General features: G+C 39.0%; 2 protein-coding genes across 2 annotated transcripts in view; both read right to left on the bottom strand.

Moving 5' to 3' along the window:
* LOC125494753 (uncharacterized) overlaps positions 1-631 on the bottom strand; it is a 37,010-nt gene extending 36,379 nt beyond the window's left edge. The window contains exon 1 of the mRNA XM_048638537.1: positions 184-631. Coding sequence (XP_048494494.1) covers positions 184-631 — 448 coding nt within the window. The remainder of the gene's footprint in view (positions 1-183) is intronic.
* Positions 632-12,636: 12,005 nt separating this feature from the next.
* On the bottom strand, positions 12,637-22,552 carry LOC104887115 (chorismate synthase 1, chloroplastic). Its single transcript, XM_010671712.4, has 13 exons — positions 22,261-22,552; positions 21,469-21,619; positions 20,232-20,308; positions 20,093-20,151; positions 19,198-19,281; positions 19,003-19,095; positions 18,496-18,576; positions 15,424-15,555; positions 15,178-15,280; positions 14,985-15,079; positions 14,813-14,878; positions 14,653-14,737; positions 12,637-13,025 (listed from the first exon to the last, which is right to left on the bottom strand). Exons 1-13 carry the CDS (start codon positions 22,403-22,405, stop codon positions 12,883-12,885), a joined length of 1,314 nt encoding a protein of 437 aa, XP_010670014.1. The 5' UTR covers positions 22,406-22,552; the 3' UTR covers positions 12,637-12,882.
* Positions 22,553-25,209: the final 2,657 nt, after the last annotated feature.

Here is a 25,209-nt window from a genome sequence, read left to right as displayed (position 1 = left end):
TGTTGCGGTTGTTGTAGCGTCCACCATTGTTGTTGTTGGGCCTTTTGTCGTACCCTTGGTTGTTGTTGTTGCTCGCAGGTTCCTTTCTTTTATGCCTACTTAGCACTTCTCTTTCACGCTGCAGAATTCTCTATAAGTTTGAGGCCTTAGCATACGCCTCCGCGAAAGTAGTTGAGGTACTACCTCCCATACGAGTCTGAAGATCAAACTTAAGTTCGTCTTCAAACTTCTGAGCCTTAGTTCCCTCATCTGGAACTACAGTTGGGCAAAAGCGAGCATACTCATTAAATTTCTGAGCGTACTCTTGTACGCTCATGTTATAGCTCTGATTGAACCTAAACTCATTGTATTTCTGCCTACGAATGTGCCCGGGCAAGAATCGAGCCTTAATTGCTACCTTGAACGCTTCCCAGTTAAAGTTCTCTTGAGCTTTAACGATTGGTCCTACACTTTCCCACCAAGTATCAGCGTCCTCATACAAGTAGAAGGTCGCTTGTTCTACTTTCTGGGCCTCAGGCGTACCCGTGGCCGTGAAAATCTTTTCGAAGTCTCTTATCCAATTTTCGAGAAGTAATGGGTCTTCTCTACCAACAAAGGTTGGTGGTTTCAAAGAGGAAATTTTTTTCGCCATGGCAGCTTGCGGATCATCTCCATGGTGGTTGTTGTTGAGCTGATTTTGAAGGACTAAGCCAAAGCTTTGAGCTAGTTACTCGAGAGTCCTAAGTCGTGCTGCAACTTGATTAGGAGTTTCAGCCATTTGGTTTTCTTGTCGCCTTGCTCTAGATCGCGTATAAACGTATTGCATAAGCTACCTACGTTATTCACATGGGTGTTTCCACCATTCACATCGATTCTTATATAAAAGCTAATTCACATAATCATGGTTCTCACCATTCGTTCATTTCATAGTTAATTCACATATCAAAAGTTCATCATTCATTACTCCAAAAGTGCTATAACAATTCGTTCATAGTAGCATAAAAGTTTTCAAATAAGCATCAGTTGCACCATCCTTAACAAGTTAATTGGTCTTTTACGACCTTCATTATAAATCTAAGGGTCAGGGCTAGTGATTTGGGTTTCTAGTCAGCGCACTCGGACGGATCCTCGTCTTCACCTTCATCTCCGTTTCTATCTCCAATGAGATTTACAACGGGTGAGGCAGGATTGCTTCCTACCTCTTCATCGCCACTATGGTTGGGTTCCTCATGATCGGAGGTTAAGTAGTCATTGAGCCGCTTGGCTCTAGCATCGAGCATTCTTTTCTCCAGGTAACTCAATGTGAGATACCACTTCCCTTTCCATGTGTAGCGCTCATAGTTTAGCCTTTCATTTTGCAGAATATCCGAGTATTCATTCTTGAGTCCGGCATTAGGGCCATCGTTGGCGAGAGTGTGAATTAAAACATCGGCTTGTTTAGGTGGCGTGAGGTAATCTGAATTCTCGTGACCTTCGTTGAGGTGATAACACTTCATGGTTAATCGCAACCTATAGATGTAAGCTGAAATGGACTCTCCTACCCTCATCCTTTGAAGGTAAGGTCCTTGACGAGGGGTTCTGGTGCATTTCCTGACGGTCAAACGTGTCCTGGCCATCTAATAAAATATAAACAATTAATAAGTACCTTTAACGAGTACTTTCATACATGCACACATAACCCATTCGTACCCATACTAAACCCTTAAATAATATTTTAATCCTAATTCATTTCGCCTAAATATTTTATTTATCTTGACTCCTAACAAATTTTAAGTTTAAACCTATTTGATTCATTTTCCTTAATTTTTACTTTTTAACAATTTTAATCTTTCCCTAGTTAATTTAACTCCGCTCTGATACCATTTCTCTAACACCCCCTCGCCGACTCGAACCTTTCTTCATTCGATAAGACTCGGGTTTTGGGGAAAAAATCCACAAGGGTTCGATTCGACGGGTGGCGCTACCACCACACTTATCTCCTTGCAAAATAAATGCAAGGCTAAATTAAAAACAAACTAAACTCACATTCATTAATCTTTACAACCAAAGTAAATTGTTCGCTAGACATTACTAATCAATTATGTGTTTCAGAGTTCCAACGAAAGCTAATCATATGCTAAGTGGATGACAACTCTAAATAATCTCCCTTTTTATTCCCCCGATCGATCACCCACCTGCACAGATACATTGAAAAGAGACAAGAGAGACAAGCTCCCAAAAATCAGAAAAGCTGAGTAATTCCAACTCCATCCCGTAAACTAATTAAGTTGAAAATACTTCGTAAAATAGTAGGTTAATAGTTTTTGGAAGTCATAGCACATATACACGTATATATACATTGAATAATCACATCATTAAATCAATTAATCCAGTTATTCAAGGAGAGAAAAGAGAACACCAGTAAGCCGGGGCTAACCCATGTAACCACTTACTTCAACATTGTAGGCCGGGGCAAACCCCTGTAACCACCTACTTGTAGGCCGGGGCAACCCCCTGTAACCACCTACGAAAAATCATCATGGCCATAATAACAGAGTCCCTAGTGTGCACACACCTTCTACTTGGATCACAACAAGATAGAAGAAAGACAGTAACAGAATAATCACACCATAATAACCAGAGAACCTGTAGGGGGCCGCTAAACCACTCATACAGGGTAACCTGTTCATCATTTCCTCTGATATTTCGGTTTACGTGATTAACATCTTTTAATTCACGTCATCACATAAATCACATACACATTTACGTTATCTTGTTCAATTTAGTGTGAAACATATCATAATCTCAATCCATTCATAAAAATTTCAATAACTCATTTCAGAGGCACAACCGTCACTTAAGTTCAATTATCACTTCAGATTTATAATCACTTCATATATCACAAGTTCTTACTAATTCCAACTTTCATAAAATTTCAATATTGATAACGATAATAATATTCATGATAATCATAATCATAATAATAATAATAATAACCACAACATTACTAAATGATGTTAAGCGGTTTTAATAACATTATAATAAACACCTTCGTCATATCGTACATTGTCCATAGTCATGTTTCATAATCGAAATCCATAATCTTTGTCCATTTGTCATTCGTATTCGTAATCCACATTAAATCGATAACTCATAATTATAGTCCATACTTATAAATTTTATAAACACATAATAATCACGTAATCAATTCGTTTTACGCTAACGGGATCTATGTTTAGATGGACATCGGAGATTACCTCGTGACGCGTGCCCAAAGTTAAGTTCACCGAACGGATTAACACTCTTGATATTCCTCGTCTTCGAAATCGGAGTCTACAACAGATGTTAACAAGATCTAAGTTAGTTCCTAAAATAACCCCTTTTTATATACGTATATAAAATAAACGATTTAAGTAATCCAAATGACTTTAAAGAAATTCTTAATTAATTTAAGAGAGTTTATAATTTTCAAATCATTTATGAAATCATATAAAGTACTCACAAAGTTATTTCAACTTATCCTTAACAACTATTTTAAATATGAAAACTAACTTTATTATACTCCTTATTTCATTTTAGAAAATCAAGAAACATTCATAAAAGACTAAGTTATTCCAAAACTCACTAACTTAATATAGTTATGAGTTTTAGTTTAAAAATAATTAAAATTAAACAAATAAAATATAAGCAAAAAGAAAAGGAAGCTTTCAAAACAAAAACATGTTTCTCAAACTGAGATACAGATGAGGCACAAAAGGAGGGTGGTAGAACAGAGGAGGCCGAAACACGGGGGGAGCGAAGAAGATGTGTGGCGGCTGGCGGGTTTTGGCCGATACACGGCCAGGCGGCCGAAAGGCGCCGCGAAAGAGGGGTCGCGAATTGTTGTTGACCAATTGGATTAATTTGTGTTGCTACATCAGATGAAGAGGAAGGAGGAAGGAAGGTGGTAAAAACTATTTTCACCGCTCTTCTCTTTTTTTGTTTTTGTTTTTATTTTACCTTTTTTTTGGGCTAAAAGGGTATATGGATATGGACTTGTATTTGGGCTTTGGATTGCTAATAATGGATGGACAACTTGGTCAAAATACCCACAACCAAGGATAAAGTGTTTAATTAATTAGAAATAATGAAATGAATAGTAAAACAAGTAAATAATTTACTTTAAAGTTATTAAATAAATCAAAACTAAATGAAATTATTATTTTAATAAACATATTTATCGAGTAAAATCTCATTATTATAAAATAAGTTTAAGTGGAAATAATATTAACCCATAATAAATAATAAAATAATCTTTGAAAATTCGGGGTATTACACTCATGGTCACTCCTCTGACAACCACTATCAACGCAGATGTGCTTATTCTTCATACCTCTACGACTGCTGAGGTCACCTCGAGCTCTGTGGCTCTGATTACCGATGTTGTTGACCCCGGGGGTCTTTGTCCTGGCAAGAGCTCGAGAAGAGGAGGATGGTGCGGGTAGCACCGACAGCTCTCCTGACAAGGCCTTGGCTGTCTAGATTATTTTTGGCTCTTTTGTATTTAGATTTCCTCGACCCTTAGGGATTTATGTTCCCGGGGTCCTTAGGTTGTATTGCTCTTAATCTTAACGGTTTGATATTTTGCAGTTCACCCGAGTAACTTCTTTAAAATACAATTGTGTTTGCAACTGTCCCGAGTATAATTTCGCGAATAACGCGACTGTTTTATTTTGTTAGACGCAACTTCCATAAAAAGTAACATAGAGCCTTTTCATTCATGATCTCATTGATGCCAACTCTAATGGGGTACAAGAGACCTCTCCGAGTTCTGGCTAACAAAATAAACTATTGGCTCAAGTGTGGCTAAGTTTACAAACTATCCCGCCAACTCTAAGAGGGTACAATCGAATGCCCCGAGTTGTGGTTAATAAGATATTGGCAAGTGTGGCCAAGTTAACAAGATATTGGCTCATGTGTGGCCAAATTACATTCTAACTTATTAGATAAAGTACTTCTTCAAATCGTCCGTGTTCCAAGGTCGTGCTAGTGGAGTTCCTTCTAGGGATTCTAGTCGGTATGTTCCCGGCTTGATCACTTACGTGACTTTGTAAGGTCCATCACACTTAGGCCCGAGCTTTCCTTTTAGATGTGTCATCCCTATGGCTTCTACCTTTCTGACTACCCAGTCACCAACATGAATTGGCCTGGCTTTCACCCTGAGGTTGAATTGTCTGGTAACCGTTGCTTGTTGTGGATTGATTTGAGTAAGGCGTTCCCCCTAGACTCTCGCAGTAAGTCAAGGTCCACTCTCTTCTCTTCTTCATTCTTATCATGCTCATAGAAGGTCATCCTCGGGGAAGGCATCGCGACTTGAACCAGAAGGACAACTTCACTACCATAGACCAAATTAAAAAGGTGAATGGCCCGTAGCTTCCTTCACTGTGGTCCTTGCAGACCAGAGGACTCTCGGAAGGTCATCAATCTAAGATCCCTTGGCCCCTTCCAATGACTTCTTAATCCCGTTAAGCACCACTTATTTTGCGGCCTCTGCTTGGCCATTTGTTTGAGGTCGGGAGACTGCTAAGAATCTTGTCTGAATCCTGAACCTGGAACAGTAATCCCTGGTTGGTCCACTATTGAATTGTCTCCCATTATCCGAGATGAGGGTCTTTGATAAGAGGTTTTTAGTGTGTCGTTAAGGCACCAAAAATCGCTTTTCAAACAATATTTATAAAACCTAACAAGCAATTACTAAGAAAATAGTAAGGGCAAGTCTAGGGTCGATCCACAGGGAAAATGGGATCAGTTAAAGTCTATCAAGTCTAGATTACCTAATTGGAGGGTATTTGGGGTTTGAAAAGATTTGGTAACAACTATGACTAGCTAATAACAAGAACTAGCAAATAACACGAGTTAAAATATCAGAAAGGAAGACACTAGAGTTAAGGTTACTAGTATGAATAAGAATGGACAATGATCGTTGATGCGATTGTGAAGCAAAGGAAACGATTATGCAAGGTTTAGTTTTCCTCTAAAATACTCGAGTCCTCTCTCGAATGATCCACAAGAATAATCACTTAATCAATCAACTAAATCATCTCTCAAATGGTCTTTAGTCAATTGATTAAGAGATTCAATAAATTCGAAAAACCCCTAATAAAGGATCCCCTTAATTTCTATCCAATATCTTGGCCTAGAAATTAAGTTGATTCTTGGGGATGATAAATGAGTTCTAAATTCGATTTAAGAATATTTAAATTAAAAAAACCAAAGTATAAATGTGATCAATATCTATCCTAAGGTCTCAAAACACCAAGATCAATGCACAAACGTTTTTAGAACGTCACAATCACATTAACAAAAAATTTAAACTTTAATCCATACTTTCACCTTAACTCTAGATAAAAACTACTCACCAATCATGGATTCTAAGCAATTAAAGATGAAATATATGACTAATCTAAGGGTAAATATGATTAAGAGATAATTAAACTAATAGAAATAACAATTATGAGACTATAAGAATGGAGAACTAATAATAACGAAGAACAAGAGCAACCACCAAAAGATGAAATAAAAACTGAAACTTGAAATTAAATTGAATGAAAAGTACCTTTAATATTGTAGGAATCACAAACTAAGATCAATGAATCTCAAATCTAGCAACAAGGTTAAAGTTTTTCTCTCTAATATGAACCCTAGAATAATTCTCTGAAACTAGAATAATAAAGCATAAGTTAAAACAAAAACAAAAACTATCATTTTAAAGTTGGCTCGAATTTTTCTTTTCTGAAAACGAAGGGTGCGGGCGCACCAAGAGGAGGTGCGGGCGCAGCAGACCCTCCTGTCTCAAAACCAAAATCCGTCTTCAAATGGTGCGGGCGCACAAACTTTTCTACTCTAGCCGGATAGTTCAACTTAAAAGACGCATAACTCTTTCGTTTTAGATCCAAATCAAGCTCATGACCAGTCGTTGGAAAGCTATCGAAATAATCTTTCACTTACAACTGGAATTATCTTCATCCAATATGTTGTTTGAAAGTTATGTTCATTTGAAGTTCATTATTCAAGATTCTATTGTGCAATGTGCTCCTTTGTGCGAGCAGACATGGGGAATGGTACAAGTGCACCATTTCTCATTGTGTGCTTTATTTTTATTGCTACCTTTACCAACTCTACAAATTCTAGTAATCTTAGTAGTTTCACCTATATTAAGAACATGGCAAAACAAGGTGAAAGCAAATGTACTAGAAATTCGGTCAAAAATGACTGAAAATCTAGCAAAATGTCACTATGATCAAGCATGATCAAGTGAATGAAATAGAAGGGGAAATGGAGAAGAAAGAGGGAAGAAAGGGTAGAAAGAGGATCAAAATGAGCTAAAAGGAGTCCATAAAGTGTGTTTGAAACGCACTTATCAGTCCTTGAAATACCAAAGCGGGCGATGAGGTTCTTCCATATGAAGTTCTATACTTGCTTGTTAGTAATGGAGGCTAGTGGTTCTGCTTCTACCCATTTGGTGAAGTAATCAATTGCCACTAGTGGAAACCTTCTCTGCCTCGAAGTTGCGTGAAAGGAACCTATCAAATCCATCCCCCATTTGTCGAATGGTATCACTACTTGTATGATTGTCAGGGGGTCAGTCGGGGCCCGAGGGATGTCTCCATGGAGTTGGCAGTTGGGACCTTTCTTCACTAATTTCATGGCATCCTATTTCATGGTAGGCCAATAGTACACGGCTCTCAAGGCTTTCCCGACTATAGTCCTGGCCTCTTGATGACTGCTGCAACCCCCTCGTGAATGTCCCGAAGGATGTAGTTGCCCTCGAAGGGTGTAACACACTTTTGTAGTGGGTGAGTGTAGAACTTTTTGTATAGGTTCCGCTCATGCCAGACAAACCAGCCCGACTTCTTCTTTAAGGCATGTGCCTCTTTCTCTCCCGATGGCAGTATACCCTCTTTGAGGAAGCTTATGATTTCATCCATCCATGTATCAATTATGTTCAAGGTGTGGACCTGGAGTGAGTTAATGCTCGGTTGTTCAAGAACTTCCAATATGATGCTCAAGGGGTCAACCTCTTCGCTGAGCTTGCCATACGGGTTAATGCATATGCTTGTTGGTTTTATGATCTCGGGAAATGATATATTGAATGAGGACAACTTCTTGACGAGGTACATCCTCATATTGTCTTCCTTGGCCTCGTACTCCCCCGAGACCTGCCCTACAAAAAGTTGCGAGTCAGATTTGACTATTACTGCCTAAGCTCCCGAGTTGATGCATATTTGGAGGCCTAGGATCAAAGCTTCGTATTCAGCCTCATTGTTTGAAGCCAGAATGTACTCCATTTTATATGCGACTGAGGGGATGATTACTAACTCAGCGCAACTACCTACCTTAGTGGCTGAATCGTCCATTTGTAATTCCCATGACTCTTTCTCTTCTTTGTTAGTGGGTCGGGAGCTACATTCGCTGATAAAATCTGCTAATGCTTGGACGTTGATTGATCTTCGAGGCTCATATTCCGGCCCGAAGTCTTCCAATTGGTCTGCCCACTCGGTCATCCGAGTCCAATGATTTCTGCTTTCGATCACTTTTCTAATAGGTTGTCTAGTGACGACTTTAATGGGGTGCGCTTGGAAATATGGCTTCAACTTCCTACTCGCCATTACCAGCGCGAAAACAATTCTCTCAATTTAGTTGTACCTGGCTTCAACTCCTATAGGCGTGGCTGAGGAAGTATACTGGGTGCTGAGCTCCCTCTCTTTCCGCCACAAGCACGACACTGAGGGCATATTCGGATACTGACAAATAGATGTAGAGAGTCTCTCTCGACAAGGGTGATATGAGCTTGGACAAGTTTGCCAAGTGTTATTTCAGCTGCTGGAAGGCTTGCTCGGCCTCGTCATCCAACTCAAACTTTTTCCTTTTGAGTGCTCTGAAAAACAATAGGCTCTTGTCAGCTGAGCGGAATAGGAAACGATCCAGCGTTGTTAGCCTCTGAACTTCTCTTAAGTTCCTTAGTGAAGACATGTTTAATACTGCATTGATTTTGTCAGGGTTGGCTCCGATTCCTCTCTCATCAATCAGGAACCCGAGGCACTTCCCCCCTTTGAGTCCAAACATGTATATTTTCTAATTTAGCTTCATGCCATGGCATCGCAGGATACTCAGCGTCTCTGCCGAATCCCCCACGTCTTATGTGGTTTTCTTATTTTTGACGATCATGTCGTCCACATATACCTCAATGTTTCTCCCGAATTGCTCCTAAAAGACCTTGTTGATTGTTCGTTGATAAGTAGCTCCTGCATTTTTTAGCCTGAAGGGCATCATCTTGTAGCAATACATGCCTTGAACTGTAATGAATGTTGGATGTATCCATTCCTTTTCCGCTATCGGGGTCTGGTGATATCCCGCATTGACATCCATGAAGCTGAGAAACTCGTGACTGACAGTTGAATCCGCCAACCGGTCAATCTTGGGCAGGGGATGATTATCCTTAGCACATACTTCTCTAAGGTCCGTGAAGTCGACGCACATGCGCCAAGCCCCACTTGCCTTCTTCACTAAAACCACATTGGCCAGCCGTTTTATGTATAATTGTATTCTTCAATGATGTCCGCCTCTAGCAGCTTCTTAACCTCTGATGCTGCTGTTGCGTTCCTCTCGGGCCCTTCATGCCTAAGTTTCTGCTTGATGAGGAAGAAACCCTCCTTGATATTAAGCTCGTGGAATGCAAAGTCGAGAACTAAGCCCCTCATGTCAGAGGTGGAGTAGGCAAAGTCTTTGTATTCCCGCAAGGTGTTGATGAGTTTTTCTCTGATCTCGGGGCTGAGACTCGTGCCAATCCTTAACCCATACCCGAGATCTTCATATATCATTATCTCTTCATCCTCCTCGACCGGCTGGCATCGTTCATATAACTTTGGATTTTCTGCAATGTAGGCCCCGAGACTAGCGGGGGTGTCCGCGGGGTCTTCCCTCTTCCTCTTTTTTTGGGCGTTAACTGAAGTATAGGTTTTGAAACTGTTGGTATAACAATCCCGGGCAATCTACTGATCTCCATATATCTTCCCGGCTTGGCCTTCATCTGTTTTGTACTGCAGGAGCAATTGGTATACCGAGATGGCTGCTTTTATCTTGTTCATGGTGGGCCTACCCATGATGGCGTTATAGGGCAGTGGGGTATCGACCACCAGAAAGTCGACTGGTAGGCTTCTACCTTTTTTTCTTTCCCCGAGCCTCACCGCCAATTTCACAAACCCCATGGGGGTGCAGATCCTCCCCCGAAGCCTATCAGCGGTTGAGTGGTCGGGGTTACATCCTTCTCGATGTAGTTAAGCTTGTGCAAGCAGTCAAGGTAATGATATTTGCTGAGGAGCCACTATCGACTAGTATCCTCTTAACACGAGAGTTGACAATTTTCAACTCTATCATAGGGGGGTTGTCATGGGTGTATGCACGTGCCGGTCAGAATCCCCACGTCATGATAGGACACCCCACCTTCATCGGCTCAACTTCTAGGACATGTTGCTTTATTGCTTGGAGGTGAGCCTAGCGGGCTCGGCCGGTTAGGCCTGCTGAGGCATGGCCTCCTGCTATCCCCACGACATACCTGTCGCTGTTGTCACTATCATTTGTTGCTTCCTTTTCCTTTCCCTTCTCTTCCCGATGGTGCTTGATGTATCTGTTCAACTTTCCTTGATCAGTTAGGTGGTCCAAGGCCTTCTTCAACTCATGACGTCCTTGGTGGTATGCCCGCATTCCCGGTGGTACTCACACTAACTAGTTGATCCCTTCTTTCCATTGAAGTTCTTATGGGAGGAGGAATGGATAATACCGACTTATGTTTCACATCTAGGTAGATTTCACGTCTGTTTCTGTTGAAGAAGATCTGCAGCTCTCGGGAGGAGTTGTTGGCTGCTCTTGGTGTTATTGTTGGATTTTCGGTAAAAGACTTCTTCCTTTCTCTTTTTTGACTTCTCTGCGACAGGGTTGCCAATGTTCGAGGCTTGAATGAACTTATGGGCCCGACTCATAGCCTCATTGAATCTAGTGACTTCATTCATAGCCAGGGACCATCAGGATTTTGCATGGCTCGAGCCCCGACATTAAGGCGGTGAAGGCTACCCCATCCTGGAGGTCGAAGATTTTCAGGGACTCTTCATTGAATCTCTTGAAATAATTCATTGGGCTCTCGTGCTCTTGCTGCTTGATTGACATTAAGTGAATGCTTGTCTTCTTATGCCGATGCCCGACAATGAAGTGGTGGTGGAACAAAGCTACTAACACTAAAAAGTTTGTGATTAAGCCGGGAGAGAGCCCCGAGAACAAACTGAGTCCTAACCCTTTGAGAGTCGTTGAGACGTAACGGCACCATGTGGTCATTGGGGTCGCTAGTTCCTGAGTACTGCTCGATCAGGGGAACCATAACCTTGCTCGGGCTAGGAACCTCCATGATCTCCCGACTGAAGGGGGGTCATGAAGTTAAGAACCCCTCGGTTGACCAAGACTGAACTCTTGTTTCGGGGGGGGGGGGGGGGGGGGGGTCCGAGTCTGCTTTGTCTTCAGCCCTCGTCTTCTTCGACCGGAGAGGGGATCCTTCCCGCCCCCTACGGGGGAGTCCGAGAATGGGCTTTTTCCTCTTGGTGGGTCTTCTCGCGATCCGCCCTTCTTTTGTTGTTGAGCAAGTTCCGAGCATCCTGCTCCATCCTCCGCCTATGGTTCTCCTCGATGATCCGTGGAGCGTCCGAATTCGGTGTCCTACGGGAGTTAGCCTGTCAGGATCTCTTTCCTCCCGCTCGTTCCCCGTCCCGATTAGGAACGTGAGCGTTGAGATCATCCCTAACAGCAAGGATCTCCCTAGGTAAGCTCTCGGGGCCCCCCTTCGTTGAGCTAGGGGATTCCCGCTATGAGCTCCTGTAAACTGCGCTGCATGCTAACATTCAGCTGCTGAGCTATCCTTTCTGTGTCAGCCATGGTTATCGGTGCCGGGTCTGGATGGAATGGCTCCCGGGAATTGAATGCTATCCGTTTAGAGGGGTAGATCCTTCATCTTCTACTGCTAGGGATTCGACCAGCACGTTAGGTTGTTGGGACTGAATCAGTGTGGGCTAGCGCGGTAGTGACGCTCGGGTTGTTTTCTTTCGGGGTGCCATGTAACTCTCGGTACGTGACTTTGAGATGTAGTGTCTCCATAGACAGCGCCAAGCTGTTTCTACGTAGAAACAGGTCTAAAGAATGATGTATGGTTGATGAGAGTCAAATCCCGCGTTGGAGTGCAATCCCAAATCTTATCACTCAAAGCCCTACAAAACAAGGAAAACTGACTTGGGGTGTTCCCGAAAAAGCCCTTCCGACCCTGAAGTCAGTGCTGGATTAGAGAGAGAAAGTTGATTAATTATAGAGAGAGATGCTCTAATTTGGTTAGGTGAGAATTGAATACATGCTCATTGATTGGGTCTGCTACTTTTATAATGTTGGAGATTTCCCAAACAGGAAACCCTATTGGGAAAACACCGCAAAGTTATTCTTTACCTAAATAGTTGAATCTTTTAAATGGGTTTTATGAAATATTATTGGACTAGATTAGGAGTCCAAAAAAATCTATTTGTCCCCAGGTCTCAGAATCTGTATACATACGCCAATACAAGTTACGTAGTCAAAAGACTCAAAAACACTAGGACAAAGGCGTCTGAGTTCAGAGTGTAGAATGATCTGTTGAATAGCTTTATTGATATCGCAATAATTCCATTTTGTTACAAACTAATGTGTTAACTTGTCTACATAATAAATGGTGGGGAAAAGAAAATAACGCATACAAAAAATTGAAATGATTTGTGAGACAAAAACGCTCAATAAGTTCAAATATGATACAAATGACAAACAGCATATGAAATGGCCTTCTAATTTACAGGCTTTGCAGAAAACCCCCAGTGGCTAAACTTAGATGCTAGCTTCATCAAGCTTTGGCAACTCCATGGGTTCCTGCAAGGCAGGATTGATGGGAAATAGCTGACATTGTGCATACTGTGCCAACAATTGATCAACAAGCACCAGCGCGACCATTGCTTCCACCATAGGAACAGCTGCATTACATTTTCACAAAATTATTCAAGAATGTCTGAAAATAGTACTAGTTATTACGTGTCAAACCTCTTAAAATAACATTCTGAATTGATAGCAGCCACAGAGGGAGAGGTAGGGAAGGAGAGGGCAAAGTGGTCTGGTAATTTGGAAAAATCTTTCCAAAATGACAAATATATATATATGCAGCCTTTTGATGGTATAACACGTGCTACCAAAGCTTATAGAGAAGTATTGCATCAAGTAGGAAAAACAAAATAAGATTTATAGTCTTATACTCCTATATGATAATCACATTTAATCAAATTCCAACATAAACCAACTAGAATTATCACGTCATATTAAATATACTTCCTCAGTTTTTCAGCCCATGGGTTAAAAGGAGAAAATTTTCATGACATTACGAGCGCCACTTACAATTAGTTTATTTAAATCAATAATCGAAATAAATCAGTATTCCTGAAGTAACAATGTTCAATAGTCAGGAAGCTTAGCGAGCTAGCTAACATAATAAGGGAACCTGACTAAATTTAATAGCTTAATTAAATTAATGTTTTCCATCAGAATAGCTAATAATAATTCTATTTATGAACTGAACCAAATCCATCTCGAAATAAATACAACAGTTGGACTCTTGAGCTATTCACATGCTTCACTTTATAAACCAAATGTTATATCTATGTTTTCAACATATCCACTTTTCATAATTTTATTCATTGAAATTTAGAGATATTATTGGTCAAAGTTGTGCATTGCTAAATGTGGCAACTATTCTAGGAAAGAGGGTTTTTTTACTAATAAGCAATTTAACATCATTGGGAAATTTATCAAACTACTACAACAAATGCTCTTAAATTTTTTCATGATCCCGTGGTTGGAAGTTTGTAACCATGTATCATTTGATCTTTCTCAGAATGTGCTTAAACTTAATTAAGATTTCCCTAGACAACCCTAAAGTAAGAAAGTCTGTCAAATTAACTTCCCTTGTACCATTTACAGGGGCCCTTGTAGAGTGCATCTCCTTGCGCGCAAATTAAATACAAATCATTTAACACTTGATCAAAGATCCATACGAACTCAAGTCGAGACCTTAACGAGTCATGTTTATAAACAGAGGGAATATAGAGGTAGAGGAAAAAGATAAGAAAAAGACAAGCTCTAGGGAGAAGAGAGTAAGCATGGTGTATTATGGCGGGTATGGAGCAGAGGGGTGGACGTACATGACAATGAAATATGACTAGAGGAAACCAAAAAAATTGATATAAGTCATAACGTCGTCTCTTCAAATTTTACAATTATACAATAGGTACCATTTTATTTACCATGCTGACACTTTCAAAGTCAATCATCAATAGAATTCTTCTAGGCTTATGTATAAACCATAATCATTGATCCTATTCAGCCATAACCAGATAACTTGAAACTCTCATACCTCCACACTTATCATCAACAGTGTCGGTCCCTTACATACAACGCAAAACATTTAACAGTAGAAAGTTAACCAATTTATTTCTTACGTATTGTACTTTATGACATTGTTGAGCCTCACCAAATGCAGGCGAGTGTTAGCATACTAGATATATAAAACCATCAACCTGTATATCTGTGTATAAGAAAATGAAAATATACCTCGTGGGACAACACAGGGATCATGTCGCCCTCGGGCAATAAGATCTGTTTCATCTTTGCCTCTTGTAACAGTATGTTGTTTCTTCTGCAACAACATGAGGTATAAATATCAGAATTAATTGCTTTCTTTACCCTGGTTTGAACATGATAAAGAACTCACCCCAATTGTAGAGGTTGGCTTGAAGCCTATTCTCATGTTGATAATTTCACCATTAGATATCCCTCCCTGTTCAATAAAGAAAAGGCAGTAATTTCAGAATACCATGCAACATATGGAAGGTGTACAGTTAATCCTCTCGAAGAAACAAAGGTTATCTAGTACATGGCTCAACCTGTATACCACCAGAGCGGTTCGTCTTGGTCCTAATTTTCCCATGTTCATCCATGTAAAACTCATCATTGTGTTCACTTCCAGTCATAAAGGTACCTGCACATACACAAATTAAGCTCTAATTAGAAATTGTAACAGTAAAGAAGACTGTAAGAAATGATAGTGCAGATAAAGAACAATTATATATCATCTACCTGCAAAGCCGCTTCCGAACTCAAAACCTTTCGTTGCAGGTAATGATAAAACAGCTTTAGCCAGCTCAGCTTCGAGCTTATCAAAAACTGGCGAACCGAGTCCCTGGTATTATATTATTTGTTAACAAAGTCAAATATTAAAACTGATCAGCAACATATACATAATCGTACTAAAACAGGCAACACACTTCAGATTCTGATCTAAGCTTATAAAAAGATAGTAATGGCCCTTGAAAGAGATCATACACGTGGAGCATTTCTAACTATACAAGTGACAACACCACCGACGGAATCCCCTTTAACTCGAACTGCATCTATAGCTGCAATCATTTTCTCCGCATATTCTGGATCAGGGCACCTGACGATATTACTCTCTATCTGATAAGATTTGAAATAAAAGAAAACCTTGTGATGAACAATAGGAATTGACTTAATAAACAATGTCTAAATATTAAACTCTCACATAGTCATGCTTTGTACAAAATAAAAAGAGACAGAAAAATAGAAAGCGTACACCGGGTAAACATACAGCAAGTTCAAAGTAAACCAAAAGGAAAACAAAATTGAGTTAACTGAACCTGCTCCTATCACTCACCAACTATATAGGCTTCAAATGCATATACAAAAGAAACTCGTGGTTACTCCCTTAAGGTACAAGCTAAAAGTAAAGTTCATTTAGCCACTTTCTTAATATAAACAGCAAAAATAGCCCAATAATTGCTTCGAAAATAATCAGAGCGTGTGGTCAAGATTCTGGTAACTTGGTGTCCATCAATCTCTTGTTGGCAAGGTGGGTTAGACTAAAGATTGGCTATGTTAATGGGACTCGAATATTAATACCAGGCACATACATGTACAATTATTAGATTTGTCTAGTTTAGGAGAAGAAATCAATGTTTTAAATTATTTGGTCCAAATTAAAGTGTCAAGCGCCTATAAGAATGTCAAAGTTTTGAGGAATCACAGGTACTTTAGGTGAAACTTAGGACTGGGTAAGAGAGCTTGTTGACTTAGGGCTGCAAAAGAGAGCTAGTTGGTGGTAAATGGCTTACGGTTTCATATGGAACCTGGCTCCCGTTGGTAATTATATATGCAGGTTATTTCTGTTAATTTTTATTAGATTTATACTCTTATGTTATTTCTGTTAATTTTTATTTTTATGCTTGTTAAATTACAAATAGTATTACTACCTTTATCCCACATTAAAGTGTATGTCCATCGAAAGGGGATGTCCTATACTTCTTCCTTTCCATAATAATTGCATCATTTTCAGTTTGGAAAGTATCATATTAGTTGCACCATTACCTCATTTCATAATGAGTTTTTCTTCCATTCTATCCTATCACATGGATCCATTGTATTTCATTTTCTTTAACTCTTTATCTCTCTCTTCATCAAATGAACTTCTTAATATGTGTGCCAAACCCCACTTATGCCGTTACAATGGACAGGAGGACGGGAGGACGTATTTGAGTATACCTTCTATTTTACTCACTAACCCACTTAATTCTCTCTACTTTCTTTCTCTCTTTAATATTATGCCGTTGGACCATGTATACTTTAATAGTTTAATATGGGACCGAGAGAGCAGCATCATACTAATTGTAACAAGATTAAGGACAAGTTTGGTACTAAAGGAGTTGTGCTTTAGTGAATTTCTTATCTACCCGGCGAGAAGAACCGGAGTCCCATGTAGTCTGCATGGGAGTAGGCTTGTTTATTTCTCTTCTTTTCAGCACAAGAAATACTAAGAAAGGGTCAAAGTGAACAACCACTTTTGCAAATATCTGCCCCTTTGCCACCTTCTTCCTTGACCATAGGTAGCTTCTTTCAATTGTCCCTTTAGCAACTTACTAAAGCAATCAGAGAGTTCCGAAAACACACACACACACACACACAACCAGTAGACTTGATTCTGTCCAGCAACAAAAGGCAAGAAGGCTTTCCGCAAAAAAAGCAATAGATTTAGGAAGAGCATAAATCCTCAAGAATTATAATACAACACCCATCCTAGCTCATTTTCAGCATCGTGTCAGCTTTCAAAACGCTAGATACTATTCATATTCAATATAATTGGGCTTGACATCAGAATCTCTCAAATCGTTCAACATATTTGACTTCCGAAGTTGACATAAATCTTCTACATACTGAAAGACTCATCCAGTAATAACATTTATGTGCAAATACATTGGTTAGCTTTATACCTCCAGTAAGCCATATCCAGTTCAGCAATGACTTGCACTCTCTTTAACAAGGTGGAGGAGTGTCAAAACTAACTATTCACCCTTTTCTTAAAATAAACTAGAAGTGAAGCCTTATTAATATATTTTTTTGGCTTTGTATAAGCTGTGACCAAGGTTCCAGCAGAAATGCTAATTCTAAGACCTCATCTGATTACACCCCTCCTATTCTATACACGTATGTTAGAAGGAAGCACAAGAACAATGTGAAGCCACTACTCAGCACCCTACAGCTGGCAGCACCAGAGTGGAGGAAGAAGGAAAAATTCTCTGTGTATTTCTAACTGAATTTGTTAGAGAATGTAGTGAGAGGAAGTGATATAAGAGAGAGAAGTGGGTTGTACATGAATAGGAGCTGAGCTCAGCCTAAGAGATTATTCAGAAAATTGTGGAGAGAAATATTACCTTTGGGAGAGTCCTCATCTCTCGAATGTGGGGGATGTAATAGAGAGGTTACACTGATCTTTGCTATATACATCATCTATCCTGGTTTTGCTTACCTTTTTGTGTGTTACTTTCTGTGCTTGTGTGTTAGAAATGTCAGTTCCTAGCAGCTAATTGTAGAACCATCCAGGAATCAGACTTCAAAATTGTCTATAGCGACAAGTTGAGAGTTGAATCTCTTACAATTAAGTCCTTTTTATATTAATCAAACTCAATTCCCTTCTATGTCACTTCATGGGTGTATAGTGTGCTACGTCCCAGCAGGATTTAGCATGATTAGCAAATTAAGATGAATGAACAAAATTAATATTAAATGCAGCTTTTCAGTTCTGCGAAAGTGCACTTAGGTTCAATCATTCAACTATACAGCTTTCAAGTTTCAACCATTCAACAGTCAGAAGAGAAGGTAGGGTATTCTATATACACAGCAACAAAACCCCGGTACTGATCCCATAAGTGGACATGATTTGCTGGTTTCAAGGGATCAACATAAAATTATCATATTAAAGTTCAAATAACCATGTTATGTCTCAACTCTCATGATGGCAGTTTTGCGGCAACTCTGCTAGATCTATACCATTCTTGCATGCCTCTTTAAATAAGTATACCATGAGATAGAAGGTGCCAACACTACCTGCTCAATAGTCAATGTTTCATCATTGACCAGTCCCTCTGGTAGCACAACCTTGTGCGCTTGGGATACATAAGCAAGGACCTGAAAAGTGTCATTTGTCACAGAGTTACATAATATAGGACAAACAAAACAAAGGAAAATCTCTAGTATTTGCCCAATATAGATGATCAACCCCAAAGCAAGCAAGAACCTCTAACTACATTCTCTAACATAAAGAAATAATTGTAGTAATGATTGCAGCAATGGTGGCAACACCACAGAACGGGCATCTTGCAAGCATCAGATCAGTCCAACAATCACTTGACAATAACTCAGAGATTTGATAGAAAACAAGCACATCATTTACAAACTTTATGCAGAGTTGAGATACTATCAAACTTTTGATTTGTATGCCTAATGAAATGCTCAAAACTACATTTACCAAACACATTATGTCATGGAAATTTATTACAGCATAGCACATGTTTGGCAAAATATCTAGAGGGAAAAAAAAAACAGAAAGAACACCTCAGTTCCAGCAAACTTCTTAAGAATCTTCTTAGCTATGGCTCCAGCTGCAACTCTTCCAATAGTTTCTCTGGCAGAAGATCGTCCACCACCCTGCAATTTCACTAACATTAATATACAACATTACCTGAAACATTTGTGTAAATGCATATCCACATGAAACATGAAGATCAAATGCAATCACTCGGTAATTACCTGTATGGATCTCACACCATACTTGAAATCATAAGTTGCATCAGCATGAGAAGGCCTATAAGCTATCGACATCTCACTGTAATCCTGGTAAAAGAGAAACATGCGATAAAGTCCTCATACAAATTTCAAACACTACATTGAAATCTCTCAAAATAATAGAACAGAGTTAAGAATAAAGAACATTCACAGACATCCATATAGCAAAGAATATTATGAGCCACTAAGGCTTTGATAAAGAAATAGATGCAGTTTCTTTCCCCATTATGTCTGACGATCCTAGCACAAATCAAACACCAAACAAAACATCCATCCTACTGCCATTATGATATAGCAGTAGATATTTGCCAAGCCATGAGAACATAATATTCAACAATTTTGATTGAGTTCCAGTTTTGACCAAAATGATTCTATTGCATATTCAATAATTATATGGCTTTGTGATGGGGATAATAAGTATATAACTTAGGTTGAGAACCAAATCTTTGATTATTTAACCTCATAGACCAGGCAAAATACAATATCCAATAACATTACATCCCCAAAAGATTGCCAAAAGATTGCCAAAAGAACAAGCAAGATTAATGTTATACTCCCTCCATTTCATTTTAATCTACACACTTACACTTTTCACGCATGCCAATGCAAAACTTTGAGAACATATATCTTTAGTTTCGTATTTGTAAAAATTATAAAAACTACATATTAATAAAATACATGTTATGATGAATCTAACAAGATCCCACATGACTATATTTTTATTTGCGTATAAATCACAAATGATGGTCAAAGTGAAATTTGTGAATAGTGTAAAATGTCAAAGTGTGTAGATTAAATTGAAACGGAGGGAGTATATTTCATTAACATCGTTTTATCATGTGTAGCGAAAGATACTTACAAGTCCTCTTTGGTCTGTATTAGGTACATTCACTGCAATAGGAGATCCAGTCGTGACTCCTATAATAAAAATTAACAACATTTAGGGTGCCATGAAAGTCACAGGTGATAATAGTAAAAAGAGGTGCAATCCGACTAACCTTCGGAAACACCTGAAATTATTTTGCAGGTATCTGTCTCTTTTCTAGGAGTAGTAATTCGGCTTTGTCCCGGCCTCCTACAAACATCATAAAGAAGTTCTTGAAACTCAAAGAACATATGTATGGTTTGTTAATCAAATACGTTGAATTTTTTACTTGTTCACCACATACCCTTACAGGTTTCACAATTCACCATTACCATTGAATTTATACTAATAATTTGAAGTGCCTTGAATGACTAACAAATGTTTGTTAGCCCATCGACCCTAAACCTTCTTCTTTAATGGCTTCCTTCCCCTACCCTATTCTCTCTTTCCTCTCCCAACCCCACTTTCTCTCTTTTAGAGAATATTGGTGCCTTAGTGGTATAAATGAAGGATTAAGATGAAGGCAAAGGTGGTCTAATGAAGACGAGTTAATGGATAACGACTTAAGTAGGGGTAAATTAGAGGATAATGGAAAAGAAAAGTAAGATTTGGAGTTAATTAGGGGCTAATGATCTAATAGATGTAATGTCCATTTGATGGTATATGGTTACTTTTAAAATAATTGAATGTATAAAGTGAACAAGTTGAAAACTTATGACTAGAGAATATAACGCACAACACTAAGGGCCTATTCTCTTCGGCATAAAACAGCTGATCTGAACTGAATTGAACTGAAATGAATAGTGATATGTGAGTGTAAAAGTATTGTCAAAAGCTGAACTGAACTGAAAATAAGCTGGGAAGAACAGGCCCTAAGGGCCTATTCTCTTTGGCTTAAAATAGCTGAACTGAACTGAATTGAACTGAATTGAAATGAAATAAATAGTGATATGTGAGAGTAAAAGTATTGTCTAGAGCTGAAATGAATTGAATTGAATTGAACTGAAAATAAACTGGGGAGAACAGGCCCTAACACACTTAAGAGTGCATATTATCTAAACTTCATCTTTTATAATCAATAAGTCATTTCTTACATACACTTCTCCACTACTAAAAGTATTTCTTATGGCAAGAACATATAAGAAACCAATAGAGGCGAAAAACATTCAATGTTCAATGAAAATGAATTGGATTGAGAACCCTAGCCACATGCCCGAAACATTAAATAATTTTTTCATTTCAATTCCCCTCTTGTTCATCTATTGATTTGATATTCCCTCATTTCTGCTAATTATGTTTTTCCTCAATATTTGAGATCACAACAAGCAAACCGTTTAACTATGAAGCCTGTTAGCATCAATGCCAATTACCTTCTATCAAGATCTACTTGTAAATCTTCTTCACATAATGAAAGTCGGGGTGGGCAACCATCAACCACGCAACCAACACCGCCACCATGTGATTCCCCATATGTTGTAACGCGGAAATAATTTCCATATGTACTTCCTGCAGCTTGAACTTCTGTGATGTACAAAGCAATATTTTTGGGTGAGTAGAATCTTTCAAAATCAGGAATTATTCTCCGAAAATATACTACTATATAAATATTCATTAGTAGTTTAAAAAACAAAATATATGACTATCATTCTTTTAAGAAACAAAAATGATGTACATGCCCTATAGTAATAAAACAACCACACATATTCATCACTCTATGACTCTATTCTTCCAAAATGCTACCAAGTTGAGACAATAAAAAAAAAAGTATTAAGTGCAATAAACAAGTTGTTGAAGTCAATTCTTTTACGCAAAAGCGACTTCCTCCATTTCATAATTCATGCAACACTTGCACTTTCAAGGTCAAACTTTATAAACTTTGACTACAAATTCTCACCATATAGCAGAAAAGAAAAATCCAGAATTAGGCCTATTAATGATTAAAGGAGTGCACTCTAGACCGTAAAATTGCAAAGTGTTGCATAAATCATCGAGCAGAGGACGTACGTATTTGATATTTCTTTTCCATCCAAAAAATCCTTTTTCTACCAATATTATTCTAAAACATCAACTATAAAAATAATCAATCTACCTAGAAGAATATAAAATAAAGCAATTAAACAACTAAAAATCCAGAAAAAAGTGATCAGAATGAAGGTTGTTACCGAATTTCCGAGGTGTTGGGCGGAAAGAGATCTGAGCAGGAGGAGATGCGAGCTTGCGGTAGCCAGAATGGGCAGATCCGAGCGTAGAGGAAGTATTGGAAGTGGCAGAGCCCAAAAATTGCTTCGTGGAGAGAGACGACGCCATTAAAGTGAAGGTCGCTTAATTTAAAAGCTTAAGATTGGGTGTTTGAGAATAGCAGGGAATAGAGGAATGTGAAAAGTGTATGATAATTGATGTGGTAATGGAATTTGTCAATTTGTTTGGGTATTATTTTGTAAATGGAGGGGGGTTGGTGAGATAGGGAGGGTAGGTGGGTAGTTAGGACTTGAGCACTTGCAGTGAGCCTTCGTTGGTGTACTCGTATTCTGTCCACCCCATTTTCGATTTTTTGGTATTCATTTATTTTGAAAGGAAAAGTATTTATTTATTTAAGGGTGTGTTTATGCTATGAATCAACATAGCTTAGACCCAATAAATACATAAATTGAGGAAGAAGATGAAGATGAAGATTTGATTGATAAACTGAAAATTACAGAAATAAAAGATAGATTGCCAAGTATTCGAGTGACTTGACACACTCCCAAATGAACTCTTAAAAGCTCCCTAATATTCTCAACAATTCTCAACATACTTTTCTCCCTCTAATTATCCCTATATATAGTGTAATTACCTTAGCACAATTACCTAGCTTATTCCCCAAGCTACTAATATGGACAATACCTAAATTACCCTTCCCCTAAAATATCAGTTCATAGCACTACCGGCCGCCCAAACTTCCACCTTGTCCTCAAGGTGGATAGTAGTCATTGTTGAATTCTCGGCCTCGATAGTACTTGACAGTGTCTTGTCGAAAATTGATGTCCGGCTTCCACTGGCGTTCAAGCTCCTCATTGGTGAGTCCTTGTACATCTAGTCTTTGAGGTGGTGTTTTGTTGGTGGGAAAAGTGGGTGGACAGTTCAGTTTAGAAGAATGTTGGTTTTGTGAGCCGGAAGGCTGGTGGAAGGTATGTGGAGAGTTGAGCACGCGGGGTGAGAAAATTGGGTTAGGGGAATCATAAAGAAGATGAGGCTGGAAAGAAAGTTGGGTGGGTTTAATGAAATATGGGCTGAGTGGATGATTAAGTTGTGTAGTGTGGAATGTGGGTGGCAAAATTTGGGCAGGAAGTTGGGCTGATTTAGGATAGGAGTAAAGGGAAATGGAGTTGAGAAATTGAGTGGAGGGGTTTCCTAAGGTTTGGGTTGATGAATTGGGCTGAAATTCTAAAATCATAGACATGGGCCCCAATTCATTAAAGGGTGGGTGAAAGGAGTTGTTAGTATGTGGCCCCTCCAATTCCCTTACTAACTGTCAGACCTCAGGTGCATCACCTGGCCCTAATAGCCAACTTCCATCAGTGTTATTAAATTTTTGGTCATTGACCAAATTACCCTTAATGATAGCCTCTTCATGTGCCTTCTTCTTCAAGCCAATGAATGACTCATCAAAACTTCCCACATACACTTCTCTTTCATGCTCTGTTTCTAGAACTTTCTTCTGAAGAAAATCATTGACTGTTCCACCACAAAATCTATCACCGGCGATGAAAGTTAGCCCACTGCCGGAGTAAACTCTGGAATTTTTTTTGGGTCCACTCGCCTTAGAGCTACATTTTACAAATCCTTCTTCATCCGTGCTACCTTGAGTTATGGTTCCCCCACCAACCCTAGACTCGCCGGTAAAGGAACCTGGGCCACCACCCGATCCACTTCCGTCGGCACCTCCCTTCTCAAATAATCCTCTTTTTGGGTCAAGAGCATTGCCGGATCTACCACCAGTGACACCTCTTGTTTTTAAAAGTTTGTCCACATTAATGGTGGTCATGTTTTCCTTGGTTTCATCTCCATATTTTCCGGCGACGACCAAGCCCAAACCATCACCATCTTTGCTTTGGACCAGATCTGAAGCCTGATTGTTTGTCTCTTCAGCCACCGCAATCATTTCGACAGTAGGTATGGTGGAGCTAACCTGGTCGCGAGTTGGTAGCACATCTTCCTTCACCTCTTTCTTTTCTGCTGGGTAACTGGAGGTTATTTGAATCTCCTTCCTCCATAGATCTAGGGTTTCCTCTAACCTCTTAAAATTTATATGTGAAGACCCATAACGTAGCTTCACTTGTTTTTCCAGTTGCTGCCACTCGGTGAAAGGCCACCACCGGTGTTACCTTTCAAACCATTATTGTGCGTCGCCAGCAAGTACGATTATGGCAGCCTTAAACTTCGACTCCTCATTTAATCGGAAGAAATGAAAAAAATCTTCCAAATCCTCAATCCATTCCTCCAGATTTCTGCCATTAAACTCAGGGAGTTGAAGCTCTCGCCGGATTCTTTGTTCTTCTTCGAGATCTGAGATTCCTTCATTTCTTTTTTGTGTGATGTAGGCAAACTCTTCACAGATCCATCTTTGCATTACATTTCTGCCTGCAACGTCCATGGCAGATTTCTCTCTCTCTTTTTTTTTTAAATATCAAAATATGATAATCAGCAATCAGTCTCCCAAAATCGTTTGCTCTGATACTATTTGCTATGAATCAACATAGCTTAGACAACAATGAATGCATAAATTGAGGAAGAAGATGAAGATTTGATTGATAAACTGAAAATTACAGAAATAAAAGATAGATTGCCAAGTATTCGAGTGACTTGACACACTCCCAAATGAACTCTTAAAAGCTCCCTAATATTCTCAACAATTTTCAACATATTTTTCTCCCTTTAATTATCCCTATATACAGTGTAATTACCTTAGCACAACTACCTAGCTTATTCCCCAAGCTACTAATATGGACAATACCTAAATTACCCTTCCCCTAAAATATCAGTTCATAGCAGTTTATCCGTCATTCTCAATCCCAAATTTCATAATGTGTTATATTATGGTCGGTTCGGTATTACTGTGATTTTTTTTCCTC

Source organism: Beta vulgaris, chromosome 2 (genome assembly GCF_026745355.1).
Source record: "Beta vulgaris subsp. vulgaris cultivar EL10 chromosome 2, EL10.2, whole genome shotgun sequence".
Classification (NCBI taxonomy): Eukaryota; Viridiplantae; Streptophyta; class Magnoliopsida; order Caryophyllales; family Amaranthaceae; genus Beta; species Beta vulgaris.
Note: the sequence above shows the minus strand (reverse complement) of the source record. Positions and strands in the feature narration are given on the sequence as shown.